The sequence below is a fragment of the Aythya fuligula genome, chromosome 2 (genome assembly GCF_009819795.1).
Source record: "Aythya fuligula isolate bAytFul2 chromosome 2, bAytFul2.pri, whole genome shotgun sequence".
Taxonomy (NCBI): Eukaryota; Metazoa; Chordata; class Aves; order Anseriformes; family Anatidae; genus Aythya; species Aythya fuligula.
Genome location: NC_045560.1, coordinates 122,376,226 through 122,392,881, shown reverse-complemented (window position 1 = coordinate 122,392,881; position 16,656 = coordinate 122,376,226). Strand labels below are relative to the sequence as shown.

Below are 16,656 nucleotides of genomic sequence, written 5' to 3'. Positions count from 1 at the left end.
TCTTTTTCTCCGGGAAACTCAGCAAAAGTTCCCTGCGATGCGCTGAAAGCAGAAAGTTCTGAAAACTAAGTCTCCATAAGTGGGAAAAAGAAAAACAAACAAACAAACAAACAAAAACGGGTGGTTTGGGGGAGTAACCCGAAGGGTGCGGAGGGGTTAAGCCCCGCCGCCCCGGGGGCGGAGGCAGCCCGGCCGGGCTCTGCAGCCGCCGCCGCCCCGCACCTCGCCATGGGTCCGGCCGTGCGGTGGGGCTGAGCGGCGGCCCCCGGCCATGTCGCAGCGAGGGGACGGCGACCTCCCCGAGCAGTCGCCGCAGGCCCGGGGCGCCGTGACCGAGCTGCGGCGACGGGCGGAGGCAGAGCCCGGGCAGCGCTGGCCCCAGCCCCTCAGCGACGCCTTCCTGCTGAGGTTCCTGCGAGCCCGGGACTTCAACGTGGACCTGGCGTGGAGGGTAAGGTGGGGAGGGGGGCGTCACACCTCGGGGGTCCCCTCGTGTCACCCCCCCCGGGTGGGCTCGGAAATGGAGGCTGAGGGGTGAGGTGCTGCTCCCCGGGGGTGGACGGGTGGGTGATGCGCGCTGTTTGGGTGTTTCGTGGGTGTAGCAAAATGTTGGTCGTGGAGCAACGTGGGCGCACGCCAGCTTGGTGCGACCCCACCAAAAGCAGCCACAAAGGTTATGGGAAATGTGGGAAGGTCACAGCTCCGCTTAGGGAGTGGCATCCTTGCAAGGGCATCCTTGAGGATCCTCCTTGGGCCACCAGCACCTAGTACACCTGCTGGTTTTGTTATACATTTATAGTAACCCTAGTGTAAAGCTATCAGTAATAAGTTCCTTTCTCTTAGAGTTTGATGGTTTAACACCTTTCAGGCTTTAGTAAGTTTTGTTGCTTTCCTGGCTGTTTGCATGGCTTTTTGCCCTATAGACAATGCATGCCTGTTTTCGGTACCCAAAGGTACAAATTATAATTAATTGTTTCCTTTTTTACATAAAGGAAACCACTAATCCTTCTCAACAGAAAGTATTTCCGGATCTTCCCAGGGCAAAAGCATTTATTTGCTTGTGCCAGTTGGGAACTGTGTTTCCATGGAATGTGATGCTGATGACAAAGCATCAAACAACAGACCCCACCATTTATTTTCTGACTTCTGTGCATGTGGGTATACTGTCGGATCAGGGTGGCTAAACAAGACTGTGAGAAATTGTATGATGCTCTTAATAATAACTAGCTTAAAAATGTATTTTGTGTTCACCTCGCTTGATTCATATCATTGGCATTAGAGCTTTAAATCATCCCTCCTCAGCAGAAGAAGAAGCAAGTCAATCCAGATTCCTTTGGTTATTCATGCATCTCGCTTTTGCTTGAAGTTCATGAGATTGCTTATATCAGCTGTGCAGTAACAATTGTAGGACTGTGCTGTTCTTTTATTTCTTTCCCAGCAAAAACTGCCCCCCCCCCCCCCCCCCCCCCAGTATTACTAGGTTCCAAAAAGTACAGCTTAATGAAGGTAATATGCACTCCTACATGTGTTGCAATACTGGAAGTTAATAATTGTGTAGACATGGCTACATGAATTGCTCAGAATTTGGTCCATACATTTCTTCTGATAAGTTGTGAGACATATTATAAATGAGACTACTCTTCAAGAGTGTAAAATCGAAGCTAGGTTTAGAGATTAGAGTCTACAGAGTAGCAGATTTCATATGCTCTGTGAGAGTCAGCCCTTTAGGGCTGGAGACCTGCTTTGGAAGAACCAAGTCTTTTTAGAATCTCTTCAGAATTTCTGTGTCTCTGCTGGTTATGAACTCTGTAAAGTTCTTGTTTGGACCCTTCTTTGTTCTGAGAGATTTTGATGATCAAAAACCACACATTTCAGCTTTCCACCTAAAATTTCTTTCTCCAAATGCAGCTTGTACTTAATCTTCCACATACCAGCTGACACTGATTTCTAGGTTACTTCCCTTTGGAAGTAGCATGGGAAGAACACGAGAAACACAAACACTTTTTTTTTTTTTTTTATTTAATATCTGCAGTCAACGTGTTCTTAAAAAGCCCAAGAGAATTATTGTGCAAAAGTCTGTGGTGGTCATAAGATGAATATTCGTCCAGCCCAAGTGTGACTTTATGCAGAGGTTATAGGTTACATTAGTACTTCATCCTAGACAGAGCCCTCCTGTCGTCTGTCTAGACAGTGGGTGCTCCTCCCCTCCTGGTTAGATGTCCTCTCTCAGTTTGGAGTTGAGGCTGACACAGCCCCTTTTCCCCACTGGGCTTCTGTGTACTGCTGCATAGCACTTGTAGAGCAGTAAGGGATAATCAGAGTCTGTGGCTCTGTCAGTGCTTATGACCAAAAGATTGCAAGCTCTTCTCAAGCATCCTTCTTGGCATGGGCTTATACTTAGCCTTAAATATTAATTCAGAGTCTGGCCACTGACCAAACTGTCTCTTGATGCATGCCTGGTTAATATGTGACACAGATCTATCTGATTATTGGCCTCCCTGGAATTTCAGTTTATCAGTGTTTGGATATCTTTCAGAAAATAATAATCTGGTAGATTGTGAAAAGACATTCAATTCCTGAGTCATTTATGTTAACTCATTGGAACAGAAATATTTTACATTTTCCTGCTGGCAATTCCAGACTTGTTTCAAAGTACTCATCTATTGATATATACATATGATATGCTAGAAGAAAATTCATCACTGAAACAGGTATTTGGTGCTGAAGAACTCAAAGGAGAACTAGAACTGTCTGTATGCTTTAAAATCAGTGATATATTTAATTAAGCTTAGTAGCAGACTGATCTTTTTTAGAAGAAAATTCTTTTCCTGCATTTTGAATCACAGGAAAGATTAATTTTGGCCACATGCCTTATCTTCAAAAGTGGATGGAGATGTCTACATGAACCCTAACCACTTAAGGAGAAACCTCAAGAAGAAGAGATGAAATTAAGCAGATACCTTCCGCTATGGGATTTCAAATGCGTGAATGCTATCAGTGAGAATGGTTATGATGAAATCCTTAAATCCTATATGAAATCCTGTCACAGTTATGTCTCCAGGAATAAACAGAAGGTCTGTTGACACAGGCTAACAATAACTGTCAAATAACACATCAAACCCTGAATAAGTCAATAAGACAGTTCTTGTCCTGTGAGACTTCAAAGCAATGCTGACATCCCCAAAACATTGACACTTAGAAGGAATGGTGTTACATTGTCACAAGCACTTCTGCTTGTGGCTTTGTAATCACCGTGAGAAATAAAGGTAGGGGTCAGATGTTGATCATAGAATATCACAAGTTGGGAGGGACATGCAAGGATCATAAGACTCCACAAAGGACTACATAAAAAATAGATGATAAGTCTGAAAGCATTGTCCAAACGCTTCTTGAACTCTGGCAGCTCAGTGCTGTGACTGCTGCCCTCGGGAGCCTGTCCCAGTGCCCGACCACCCTCTGGGTGCAGAACCTTTCCCTAACACCCAGCCTGACCCTCCCCTGTCCCAGCTCCATGATGTTCCCTTGGGTCCTTTGGAGAGAAGCAGCCATTACTGTGGCTGATACCAGCAATTCAAGCTAATATATTAAGCAAATATATTCTGCTTAAATTATATGGAAATCAAAGAATCACAGCATAATTTAAGTTGGAAGAGATCTGTGTAGATCATCTAGTCCAAACTCTTGCTTAGTGTGGGTCCACGTAACAGATCAGTCAGGGCAAGGAGCAAACCTGTTATGTCATGTTTTGAATGCTGCAAAAGATTTCAGTCTGGATATAAATTCATACCGGACTTGAATATGTTGTTTACTTGTTCATTTGTACACGTATACCTACAAACTATACATGTTTTAAGCTAAAAAGCAGGCCATGGGTCTCCATTAATGTGGCTAAAGCAATGGGTTTAATTCTTTTAATTCTTTTTTTTTTTTTTTTTTTTTTTTAATGTGCCAGCTACATTTAACTTTCTTGCTGTGATCAAAGATACTGTCACAGTACAATTCAGTAAAAATGCATCATTGAAATGCTTTTCCTAACATACCACTTACACTTCTTTAAGCATCCTTTTTAGAGCGCTCAAAACCATCTAAATATCTAGGATCCTTTTAGGAGTTCTGGTTGACACAAAGGCATATATCTGGACTCATTCTTTGCCCTGCATTTGATTTATGGAGGAAACTTTGTGCTGCAAGTAAGTTGCATAGAAAATCTAGGATGTACAGTATGTGTCAAACATCCTGCTGTATGTGCATACTACATGTATACTTGGGTGGTGTCTGAATACTGCTGGATTTCAGGCTTTATCTCTGAGGATCTTCACAGCAGTCAAATGTAACTACTAAGTTCAAACCAGTTACTTGGTTGATTTTCAGACCTTTTGCCAATGAGAGATATGATGAAAAGGGTGGAAGAGCCCTTGGTAGGCTCTCTGAACTGACTTGAGGAAACATAAAACAGTTGGCCACTCTTCCCTTTGTGCTAAGCCAAATGCCTAAACTTATGCTCGTGCCTGTCTTCTCCCAGCTGGTGAAGAGGTAATACATGTGGAATTAGGGAAGTTCTGTGTCCATATAAAAATATTTTAAATTCTATGCCAGTATATGCTCAATCTTTAAATTCTCTGTGTAGATGAAAGCGCATATATAAGAAATGTAAAATACACACACACCTTTTTGCATATATTTATGTTTATAGTGGTTCTGTAACAAACACTGTTGTCCAGTTCTTTTAATTCTAACTAAAGTACTAAGTTCACTTTTCTTCGTTTTGCATCACATGAAACTTGGATTAATCAGTAACATTTCTATCTCCAATGTTCAGAAATCTGGAACTATCCCCAAAAGACCTCAGGAAAAAGCTCTTAATTAATGCTTAACTCCAGACAGTGGAGTTTTTCATCCAGCTTTAGCCATTTATCAAGCTATCTTGCATCTATTTTCAGATGCTCAGCAGCTTCTAAGTAGGTTACTCAGTTTGTAAACACAGATAATTACACATTGAGATGTTTTCCTTGTAGGTGCATGAGACATTTTTATTACATTTACATTGCATTTATCCAATGTAATCCATGCTTCTGTTTTTCCTGATTATATAAAGTTGCTTTATCTTCTGCATTCAGACTGATTATTATATATAAAGTTTACATTTTCCCCTGCTGCTTTTGCTGAAAAGTTTCCTATGTTTTAAATATTCCACATGGATTTCTGCATTTAAACAATATTAAAGTAGATATTTTCAAAATATAGTAAAACTGTAAGTATGTAGTGCTAATTTTTGAATTCAGTTACATATGTAGGAATTACTCATGTAAATAGCTCCGTGTGACTGGAGTGTGTCCAGCTGCTAAGAAAGTGATTGTTTACATAAATAAAGACTGAAAGAACATGTCTCCAAACTAGCTGCAGATGCTGTGGAGGGTTGCTAACGTCTACTTCAGCCATAAATCACTATTTCAGGTAATTAAATCACATGGTTTCAAAATCTGAGAGCTATTTACTTTGTAGCTTCCTGAACAAGGGAGGTAGGGCTGGAGCTTAGCCATGCCTCTGTAAAAAGATGTAGCATTTGCCCACGTCATGGAAGGTGTCAGAAGTGTTCCAACCGTATATTTATTGCTGAATGGACAGTCAGTAGGTAAATTATATCTTTCATAAAGATCTTGAGTGTGTTGCAAACTGTGAACACCTTTCCTTTCCTCTTCAGGCTCAGAACTTGAGCTCTTGTTTTTAACTTGGGAAAGGTTCATGCTCATGAAAAGAAGAAATGAACTGTACTGACAAATTGGGATTATTCAGGGGATTGAGTAAACATATTTATTCTCATCTTGGTTTTGGCAGGCAGCTCTTCAAAATCTGTGGAAAACATTTAAGTAATTGTTAATTAGTTCATTATGTTGTGGTACAACTGAAGTTAGTAGAATAGGGACAAAGGATGCAGCTACAGATGTTTGGTTAGATGTTTGGTGCTCTTTAAGCATCTGTGTTGGAAAGACAAAGGAAAAGAACACAGTATGTTAACAGTGCTGTCTGGTTGTCACAAAAAAAGTGCTCTTTATTGATGCTGGACTCTTTATGTGGCACCTCATCAGGCCTATTTTTGCAATCACAGTGAATTTCTGTTCCAGAGATTAATTTCTTTTCCCCCACTACTTCCCCACCGCCTGTTTTGTTTGGTTGTTAAATTAACCTAGACTAGAACATATATAAGACTAAGTAAAATTCTATAGCACTTATATGTTTCTTTTTTACAGTGTATGTCTTAGGATGAGGTTTTTATCAACTTGCTCATTGCCAAATCATATGGGATTTTAGTGTGGCTGTTGAACTCTCTCGTTTTTGTACCTATAAACACATATTTATAGGTTGTATTTCCAGGAAGGATATAGATAATTGCTGAGCAGTGCATCATCTATTTGTAAATAAATTATGTTAACAAACAATAATGCCCTGTAAATAGTTCCCTCATGACAATTTGTTTGAGAGACCTTAAAAATAACTCAGGACCTTCATTTAAGAAGAGCCTTAAGCTGAAGAAAAATGGTATGTTGTATACTAAATGATACAAGAAACTTGAAAGTAGAAGGAAGAATAAGAAATTACTGCTAAGACTAATTATCTAACATAAGTGGGCTATGAGGTAGACCATGGTGAATCTTCGGTTTCACTCCTGAGTCTGTAGCTACTCTGATGCTGTGATGTTCCAAGGGATGGATTCAGTATCCACTGAGGTTCCTTCCAACCATTCTATGAAGATGGTGAAGAAAATCATCCTTGCATAGCTATGAGAAATGTTGTTATTTATTAAAGGTTATGTTTTATTAGCTGGAGATTGACAGTTCTTTTAATTCTACTGCTTCTGTTCCAGAATGTGGTATAACTTAGAGATGAGTAAATACAAATTAACAGAAATAAAAGAGTGTTGGCTGATGTTTTTTCTTTTGCTGAACATACTTTATTTGTGCAACTGTACTGAGGATGATTGTTTTCTTGCTGTTTGATGAAATATAGCAACAATTTGAAAGGCTGGCCTGCGTGTGCTACCTTTGAGATTTAAATGTGTGTGTGAGTTTGTTGTGAAATGAGGTACTGAAACATTCTGATGCACTTAGATCCTTTGAAAATCTCAGTTAGGAGTCCAAACTGTAGCTATCTAGGAAATTTTAATGCAAAATTTAAATTATTTTCTAGAGCTATCCCCAAGGTCACTTCTGGACAATTGAGCACAGCAGAGGTAGATCATAGCTGATGAATTTACAGAAAGATTTATAAAAAACAGCCACTGTAACTCCTTACTTACCTATTCAAAATGTCGTAAATAAACTTTAGTTGCAGGGCACAGCAGTTCCTTTTCTCTACCACCACTTAATTTCTTTATTTTAAAAGGGAAACGATAATTAAACTGGGAAATTGGAACTAGTGCATCACCGATTTATTATTTCACAGTCCATCTCTACAATAATCTTTCACAATATTACCTGTAATTCCTCTACCTAGATGTTACCTCAGAAAGAAACACCTGTAATTGACTCTTCCTTAGATTTAGACCATTTCCTTTCAACACATAGCCCTTCCTATCCTTTAGAAGAGCCTGCATATGATGCTGCCTTCCAGCCTCGGGAACAAGGGCAGCAATCATGTTCCTGACAATGGGCAGAATCTTTGTTTTAGCAAAATGGGTTCTCGTTATTTCCACTCTGGGGTCTGATAGGTAATGGGAGAGATGAATCCACTACACTGTTGTGTTTTGTAATTTCAGAGGGATAGGAAGGACTGAAAATGTACTTAAGATATGCTGATGACCATATGTGTTTCAAACAGTAAAATGAAATTATTAATAATTGTGAATACAAAATGGGCCCAGACTTTGGGGGGAGGAGGGTGAGGAAGGAATTGTCCTCTGTAAGAAACTTTTTTTTTTTAATGTATTTTACATAGAAACGACTGCTGCTTTCTACGTAGTCCAATTTTCTTTTCTGACATAAAATAATAACTGGAGTCCATTAACAAGTTGATAGGATTCTAAATTCATAATGACTTGCTCATTTGATGAAGGATAGCAGCCTTCTGTTTCTAGGAGCGATTTTCTTAAAATGCACAGTGAAATGATAGCTAATATGATGAATTAAACCTCTGACTGTGACCACATGTTGAAAAGCACATTTTTAACTGTGATTTTTATGTAATACCTGATGCAAATCTGACATGCACATTTATTTTTTCCAGTTACTGAAGAATTACCAGAAATGGAGAATTGAATGCCCAGAAATAAGTGCAGATTTACAACCATCTTCTATTCTTGGTCTTCTGCATGCTGGCTATCACGGAGTCCTGAGATCCAGAGACCCATATGGAAGCAAAGTTCTAATATACAGAATTGGTGAGTGACAAAATTTCTTGGACATGTTTCATACCTGGTTTTTGCACTAATGTTTTTATGTGTGTTTTTGTTTGTTTGTTTAATTCTCACAATTTCAGTAGCAAAATAAAAGTATTTTATGGGTATAACACTGGGAGTTGATAAAATGGAAGATGATATCAGAATATCTTAACTAGAAAAGTAATATATTTATTGCTCCCTGTTAGAAATACCTTTAAGATAAAGATGGATTCATTGAGCTGCAACAGTTATATCATTTGACTTATCACTAGTATGGCTAAAGCTATACAGTCCTTTATGATGGACTGATTTTCTTTTAAATAGAATTATTATGTCTGCATCAAAAAAAGTCTTAAGGCTAAAAGCCTGAAGGTTAGAAGCATAAAACTTACAAGAATATGCAGTTATTTAGCCTTGAGTTACCAAACATTAATGTTGTTCCTATGGGAATTTTCAAAGCTGTATGCTAAGACTGTGCTGGTGCAGCCGCCAGCACAGAGTGGAGAGATGGAACAGAAAAAAGGCACACATCTAGCCATGTAGCAACATTCAGCTTACATGAGGATGAGTTCACTGGGTTTTCACCACTTAGATGTATGTAGCTGAAGAGCCCTGTTAGTAAGATACACTCTGAACATCCTTGGTTTGTATGATGCACTCCCCAAAATCTTTTAAAAAAGTTAAATGATCACATGATGCCATGCTTCTTTGTGCTTGTGTTGGACATAGAAATGATTTTTGCCAACTTTCAAATAATTTTTTTAATATCAGCTCATCTAGCAGAAGGAAAGGCTTTTCTTTGAAAAGTTGTGCTCTCTGAAGATTGTGTCCAGGGCTAATGCTAATACCATGCAATTCTTTTTCAGTCCTCACAAATGAAAATGGGATTCACTGAATCTTCGCAGTATTACTGTACTGAAGAAAAATTATATGAATTGGCTATGAGTTGATGATCAGTTCCTGAAGGCCATAGACAATGATTAGCCCATTTGAGCTATACTGTGCTTTGTTTTGGTTTCTGCTAAAATGACAGTTACTGACTTAAGCCGTTCCTGTCAAAATCTTCTACTGGATTCTACAGTAGATGTCACACACTACTCTGGTACCATCTACAGAAATAGAAATAGCATCAGAGATAACTGATGGAACAGGCGCATAAAAGAATTTCTGTACTGGCAAATCTGTTTAATTCAGAACCTTTGATATAGCTGGTTACTTTTTCTTGAGAAGAACATCAGAAGCAGTAGCAAGTGAAAGTACAAGTGTATGTTGTATGCTTGTGGTAATGCAGTGTAATCTTATTTACTCTTCAGGACAATGGGATCCCAAGTTATTTACAGCATATGATGTGTTTCGTGTAAGTTTGATCACATCTGAACTCATCGTAAAGGAGATTGAAACTCAGAAGAATGGAGTCAAGGCTATCTTTGATCTTCAAGGGTGGCGATTTGCTCATGCATTTCAAATCAGTCCAGCAGTGGCCAAGAAAATTGCTGCTGTGCTCACAGTAAGTATAACATACTGCTTTATGTTACTTCACTGCTATAACTCCCAATTTTTCTTCCATTGAAACTTATGGTAATTTTTCCTTCCATAGACATTTTTAGAGGTCATGCAGTTTGAAAGAACAAAAACTTAAATCCATGAAATGTCACACAGCTGAGGCATAAGCTGTGCTCGACTTGACTTAAAGTCTGTTCATGTATAGCAGCAAATGCCCTTTAACCTCTGATGTTTTATTAGAATTCCACTTGCCTGTTACAATACAGGAATTTCATGAGTAGATGAAGCCTACTTTTGTAATGATCTTTTCTGTTCTACTCTTTTGTACATTAACTTGTCGTTCAAAACCTTTTTATTTCTTTTTTTTTTTTTTTTTCCCCACTGAGACTCAGAGAAGGTGAGAAATAGCATGTGCTGGGAGCATTTAAGAGCAAGAGAACAATAACTTGTTGGCCAGTATGGATGATGCCACACCACCATCCATGTGCTACCAACAGTGTACAATGTTTATTTTGATTGCTTTTCTCACCAACACGAGCATTATTTTGTGCAACTTAGTGCTACCTCACCTCCTGACTTTAACAACACTTGCAGGGATCTTACTGTCTTTAAGATTTTTCCTTTTTGTCAAATTTGGTTGAATTTTACTAATGAATTTGACAAAAAAAAAAAAAAAAAAAAAAGGGGAAGGAGACAGAGAATTGACAAGCAGGCTACACTGTGCTTGTACTGTATTTGTGCTATTTTCCTTCTGAAATTAAGCTAAAAATCAGTAATAATAAAACCGTTAACCTATGATGTAGAAATGAGCTAGGGACATAATCTCTCACTTTGATTTGGTAAGGTTCGTGTCTGAGGTTTGTCTGAGGTTGAGTCGAAGCTTAGTCAGTGAGCTAATAGCATCAGAACTTCATCCATTCTTCATTTTTGATATTTACTATAGAAATTCAATGAAACTAGCAGGTATAACCCCCCCCCCCCTTTTTTTTCCCCATCTAGAATAAGACAAATCTCATTCATATGATTCTGGGCCAGATCTCACTAAAACAGCCATTGAGAGTGTTTCAGTCGATTTCTGAGGCACTAAACTAGTTACTAGTAATTTCATGACCTTGAAATTGAGAGCAGAAATTATGTATAATTATATTCACAATTAAATCTTAAGGTTTGAATCCATTACCTCTAACCAGGAAATTCTTTGAATGGAATGTTTCCATCATGACTTATTTCAGATTTATTTTATGCTTTTTAGGCTTCTAAAGGCTTAATATAGCTATTGAAAAAGAGGGAAAAACAGATTGTGTTTCTAGTGTTGTTTTCTTGTATAAGGAATCAACTTAACTGGTTTTTTTATTTGTTTGTTTTTTAGATTCTTTTCATCTTTCTAGCTGGGTTCATATACTTCTCCCAGAGATTTTAGTGTTAATTGATATGTTTATAAAAAATAATTAGGGACGTTGTTTTCAACTCTATGTTTTTCTTAAGAAATGTATCTTTCTTGCAAATTATTATCCTGTATGGAGAAACAGAAATTAATAGAAAGGAAATAAATGCAATACAGAGTGGAAAGCATAGTACCATCAGTAACGAACATCAGCATGAAAAAAATCTATTATCCACAGGCAAAACCAAATTGTTTTGTATAGAACAGTAGCCTTTAAACATATAAAACATAATAATGTGTAGTAAACCTAAAACCTGACAGTTTTGAGGTTTTTATCATACATTAAAATCTAATAGATTTTGCACTTAAATGCATGTGTTTTTTGTTTGTTTGTTTTCCTTAGCCATAGAATAGTGCATGAAATAAGGAGAAAAGGACTATTGTATTAGTGGGAAGAACTGTTTGTGACAAGTGCCATTTTTATAAGCAGAAAAACTCTGGTTGCAATAGTAGTATCGGAGAGATATGAATGGAACTTATTTTTACCCTATTTTATAATACTGTCTTTGAGCACTGCCATACTTCCTTTAAACTTGCAAAGTTGTGGTACTTCTTCATGAATCTTGAATCCAACTGTCAGTATTTCAAACTATAAAGGCTGTATAGAAGATGCAATTTTAATTTTATGAGAGTAATCTTACTGTAAAACTGAAGTTCTGTCTTGGGTAAATTTTTGCTACTTTTAAGACTTTTCTCTGGATAATATTTTATTATATTATTGTATTATATTTATTTAATTTTATTATATTGTATTTAACTCAAAGACAGCAACTTTGATAGTTTGTGTGTATATGTATATAAGGAAAAGAAAATACATATTTTCCTCCAGGTTGTGAATTGCCAATGAAAACACTAGATAGCTTTTTGGTAAAGGAGCAGCAGGATCTCTGCTGTGGAGGAAAAGCTTAGCACAAGCTTCATGTGCATTACTTACGTGCAATTCGTTTTTCATGCTTGTTTTTTTAAGTCAGCCTCTTCATATACTGATTTTTTTTTTTCTAATTCGAGGAACAAGATATGCTTTTCTAAGCAGTGTAAACTAAGAGCACTCCAAAGTGCAGGAATTAGCAAGGTCAGGAAGAATTCTTTAACCTATGGACTAGGTAGTCTTCACAGATTTGTCCTTAACAATAGAATCTTTTCAATAATTCCTTTTTCTCATGCTGTTTTTCATGTATGTTGACAGGATTCCTTTCCACTAAAAGTTCGAGGTATCCACTTGATTAACGAGCCTTTATTCTTCCATCCAGTCTTCGCTCTAATTAAGCCTTTTCTCACTGAAAAAATAAAGCAACGGGTGAGTGCACACAAACATTTCTTTCTACCACAAAACCCCTACGTTACAATCTGCAGCATTTCCTTTAGGATCTGAATACTGAAGAGGATACGTCATGTTTATGTCTTAATACTATACTGGCCTCTGGAATCTAATTGTAAAACATTCACAGTTACCAATAATGTGAGAGTTGCAAGTGTTTGATGTTGTCAAGTTGTCAAGTGTTTGTTGTTTAATCTTTTTGTAAAGATTAAAAAAAACCGTGGTAACTCAAGAGGGTTGGTTTAAATAACTTGCTTAAGGTCACACAGCAAAACTTCTGCAGAATTAGGAAGAAATAGGTCCCAGATCTCCTAGCATTCAGTCTATAAATGCCAGTGAGAAATTGTCACTGTTCAGTGACATTATGCTCTAAGTTGTGCAAAATTAGTAGAAGACAGCTATCCAGTTCTGTAAAAGCTGCAGAGGCATTTATGCATCAATAAAGAGGTCAGGCTGAAGTTCAGATTTATTTTCCAAGCAGCTTCTTAGCTGTTGCAAATTATTTTGTAGTTTTAAATTGGAAAACTCTGCATTTGGATGCAAAAGCATGCCAAGAATTCTGGAAGAATTCTGGTTTATTGCAATACAGGAAGGAAATATTGAAAGTTTCAGCTGGCAGAAGAGGAAATGCTGTGAAGTGTTAACAGCAGAGCTAAGGTACAAAATAAACAGCACAGTCTTTTAATATTCTCCCTCTGAGGCCTCCTTGTGCCTCCAATGCACGTGGATCTTGTGCATTTACAGTAGCTGCTGCACTCCAGGACAGTAAAGCAAGATTTTCACTGTTAGTGATGTTTGCCAGTCCCCTTTTTCTTAGCATGTGCGTTTTGTTATGGTAGAGAGGCAGGATTACTTCTGCCAGCCTTGTGTAGTCACTCACTGACACACAAATGATAAAGAAAAGAATACATTCCAGCAGCCTGATGCTGTGGCCCTTCCCCTGTCATATGTTACATGTCCATGTAACAGCCCCCTATCACCAGATCCAGCTCAGAGAATCTCTGGGGGCTAGAATTCAAAAAGTGGGAAAGAGGACAGATGGACAGTAAAGGCCTGAAAGAAGACAAACCAAATATCATGATTCGTGGAATGGCTTAGAGTTGCAGGTATAAGCTGAAAAGAAACTAGAAGGACCAGTTCCCCATACTTTCATAGGAATAATTACTATTCACTCATTATCTTAGTGCCTGATGTGGAAGCATTAAAGGCAGCTAGCTACATTTTGAGTGCATGTGTTTGTAGTGTTTGTGTAGTAATAATCACAGAAAATTCTTGTCAATTTTTAATAAGAGACCTATAAAATTTTCTGACCGAAATTGATGGACAAGGCTTCAAATCAGCTATAATAAAGCAAGAAAAGAACAATTAGAATGACTGCATTAAAAGGGTTAAAGTGGAGGAGCAGTCCAGGATCTAATTTCTTCTGGAACTGAATTGTAAGGACTGAAATGTAAGACAGGTATTCTTCTGAATATCCACCTTGGTACCTGTCTGAATTTACATACCTAGCATATAATGTTGAGTGTAAATGCATATAGCAGGACCAGATAGGAATAGCCAGGTGTCAAACTTTTTTTTTTTTCTGAAATGACTGAAAAGCAGCTATGCGATACCCATCATGACAAGACCAAGCCCCAGTATTCCCTGGTTTAGGTCAGTTTATCTATATGGGTGTAGTTAGTTTTGGCTCTTGTGCTTGGAGCTGCATAAAATGCAGTTCTTTGTCTGCAGATTGATTGAACATGGACTAAAACACAGACTGAATAATCATTAAGCAGGAGAGAGTTTGAGCATCCACGTGAAACTTGCTTACACAGTACTTTCTTCCTCATTGAAGGAACTCATTATGAACACTTATTTAGTAGAACCAAGCTGAGGGCTTAAGCCCTTGCATTGAGTTTGTTTGCTGTCTGTTTTCACCCATGAGTCTAACAGCTGTTCTGAAGTAAATGTTTTTCATATATTTTCTTTAGGTGCATATGCATGGAAATAACTACATGCAGAGTCTGACTGAACACTTTCCAGTCAGCATTCTCCCACAGGAATATGGAGGGGAAGGAGTCTCCTTCGAAGAGCTGGCCAAGGAATGGACTGACTTCATAATGTCGTGTGCAGATTATCTCCAGAGCATTTCTCTGGTTGCCCATAAATAACCTTATGGCAGTATTACAGCAGATCATGAAGACTGGAAGTGGAAATAAGTTTAATATGAAATCTTTCATGTAAACTTGAAGTTGCTGTAAATGGAAGCAGTATGTCTTTGCGGGGCACTGAGGGTTACATTGACTGCACTTTAATAGTAACTGGAGTGTATCTGTATGTACATCTGAGGAGACTAATGAATTCTAAATGTTTGCAATACTGTTTGTAACTGATTAAGTTGTATGTCAGTAGTTGTGCATTGGATACGACATTATTGATACTGCTCCTGTTAAGTCATTGGAGAAAACTCCTGTGACCAGAACCTTATGCTTAGCTCTTTTAATCATCAAGCCAAGATAAATACAAAGCCAAATAATTTAAGTAGAACAGAATGTGAATGGGGTAGACTAGTTGCAGAAGTATGAATACAGGCCTAATTTACAACTGGGGGAAAGAGGCTGCTTTTTGGATTGATCTCAGGGAAATGGTTGTTTTGTTAGTTTGTGCTGCTAAGATTGCACAGTCAAATTGAGAATTAGTCAGCAATAGTGAAACATTTGTTATCTCTGTGCTGCTTGTGCAGCTTCCCATTTTGTGCTAATTAACACAGTAATCTGCTAGTTTCATAGAGGAAGATGAGAAAAACACCATGTACGTGTTCTTCAAAGGACAGCATGAACCAAGAGGAACTGTTAAGAGAGTCAAAACAACTTTGAAAATTCTGATTTTCGTCCTTCAGAGATACTGTCTGTGAACAAGTTATAAGCAACCCAGTAATGCGAACACTTTTAATTCCTGCTGTAGAGTGTTAGAGGTCAAGAGCTCTTAGCTGTTTGCAGTATCAGTTTGTTTTGAAGGGTGAAGTAAATTATCCTTCATACATCTGAGCTTTAGAAATATCTGTTCTGTGGTATAAGGGTGCTTGTAGGTCACTTTGAGCCTCAGCTTAGGAGCTGCTGGCTGTCTTCCGTTTTATCTTCAGAAAAGTAATTGGTGTCTTGCCAGCTTACGTCGTGTTGGGCACTGGATGATTTAACTTTCTGTCAAGTCTTATATGTAATGAAAAAAATCTGTCTATAGTTATGGAAAATGGATTTTTCTAAGGGACATGATTCATATATGAGTACTGTATATGTATAAGTTGTCACGTATATTACATAGCAGTAACATCCTACATTCCTCAATATTTAATAATCTGAAATGTTAATTTACTTTTGACTCTGTTTTTTGTTAAAATTCCTGAAATACAGCAACTGCTGGAGTTCATTTACACAATTTTTATCTCTCTTTTGTAACAAGCCAGGGGTCTTTACATAAATACTAGATATTTAAGCATTCCATGTGAATGTTCATATAAATGAATCATTAATTACTTCTCAGGTAGCTAGAAGTGCTTAACTTCAGTTATTTTGAAATCATTAGAACATTGGAATGCTGTATTAATATATGTTTAGGGGAGAGAAATAAGAATATCTTACTAAGTCAGAAATGTCTTATTTTACTTTATTATTGATACTCTGTTATTGCAAAAGCCAGTGGAAGCTTCTCTTTATTAGCATGAGGAACACCTATGAAAGTCCTATATTATACTTGGTGGTGGTAGTTTCCTCTGATATTGTAAGATCAATGTCTGTTATAAAATTCCTTCAAAACTGACAAATTTTTTTTTTCCAATCCCCTCATTTTCACAAGTGCATTTTCATTCTTTTCTTTCAGGATATCTTTGAAACAGAGCCTAAATCTAAAGAAATTATTTTTGTGATGCATTTTCATATATGCATGTATTTCATATCCTTCTTTTTCTCTGAACTATTTTGTGATATGAAAAAAGCGCCTTAAATTGCTGAGTTCATTGCAATGATTATTCTTCTTTAT

General features: G+C 37.7%; 1 protein-coding gene across 1 annotated transcript; it reads left to right on the top strand.

Annotated features, from left to right (window-relative positions):
- The first annotated feature begins 271 nt into the window (after positions 1–271).
- Positions 272–16,254, top strand: TTPA (alpha tocopherol transfer protein). Its single transcript, XM_032181231.1, has 5 exons — positions 272–451; positions 8,221–8,374; positions 9,688–9,881; positions 12,508–12,618; positions 14,613–16,254. Exons 1-5 carry the CDS (start codon positions 272–274, stop codon positions 14,790–14,792), a joined length of 819 nt encoding a protein of 272 aa, XP_032037122.1. The 3' UTR covers positions 14,793–16,254.
- Positions 16,255–16,656: the final 402 nt, after the last annotated feature.

Excerpts from the sequence above, each read along its gene's own strand:
- TTPA (XM_032181231.1), top strand. The coding sequence starts at position 272 with ATGTCGCAGCGAGGGGACGGCGACCTCCCCGAGCAGTCGCCGCAGGCC. Across the intron at positions 452-8,220 it reads ACGTGGACCTGGCGTGGAGG|TTACTGAAGAATTACCAGAA; the intron begins GTAAGGTGGGGA and ends TATTTTTTCCAG. Across the intron at positions 8,375-9,687 it reads AGTTCTAATATACAGAATTG|GACAATGGGATCCCAAGTTA; the intron begins GTGAGTGACAAA and ends TTTACTCTTCAG.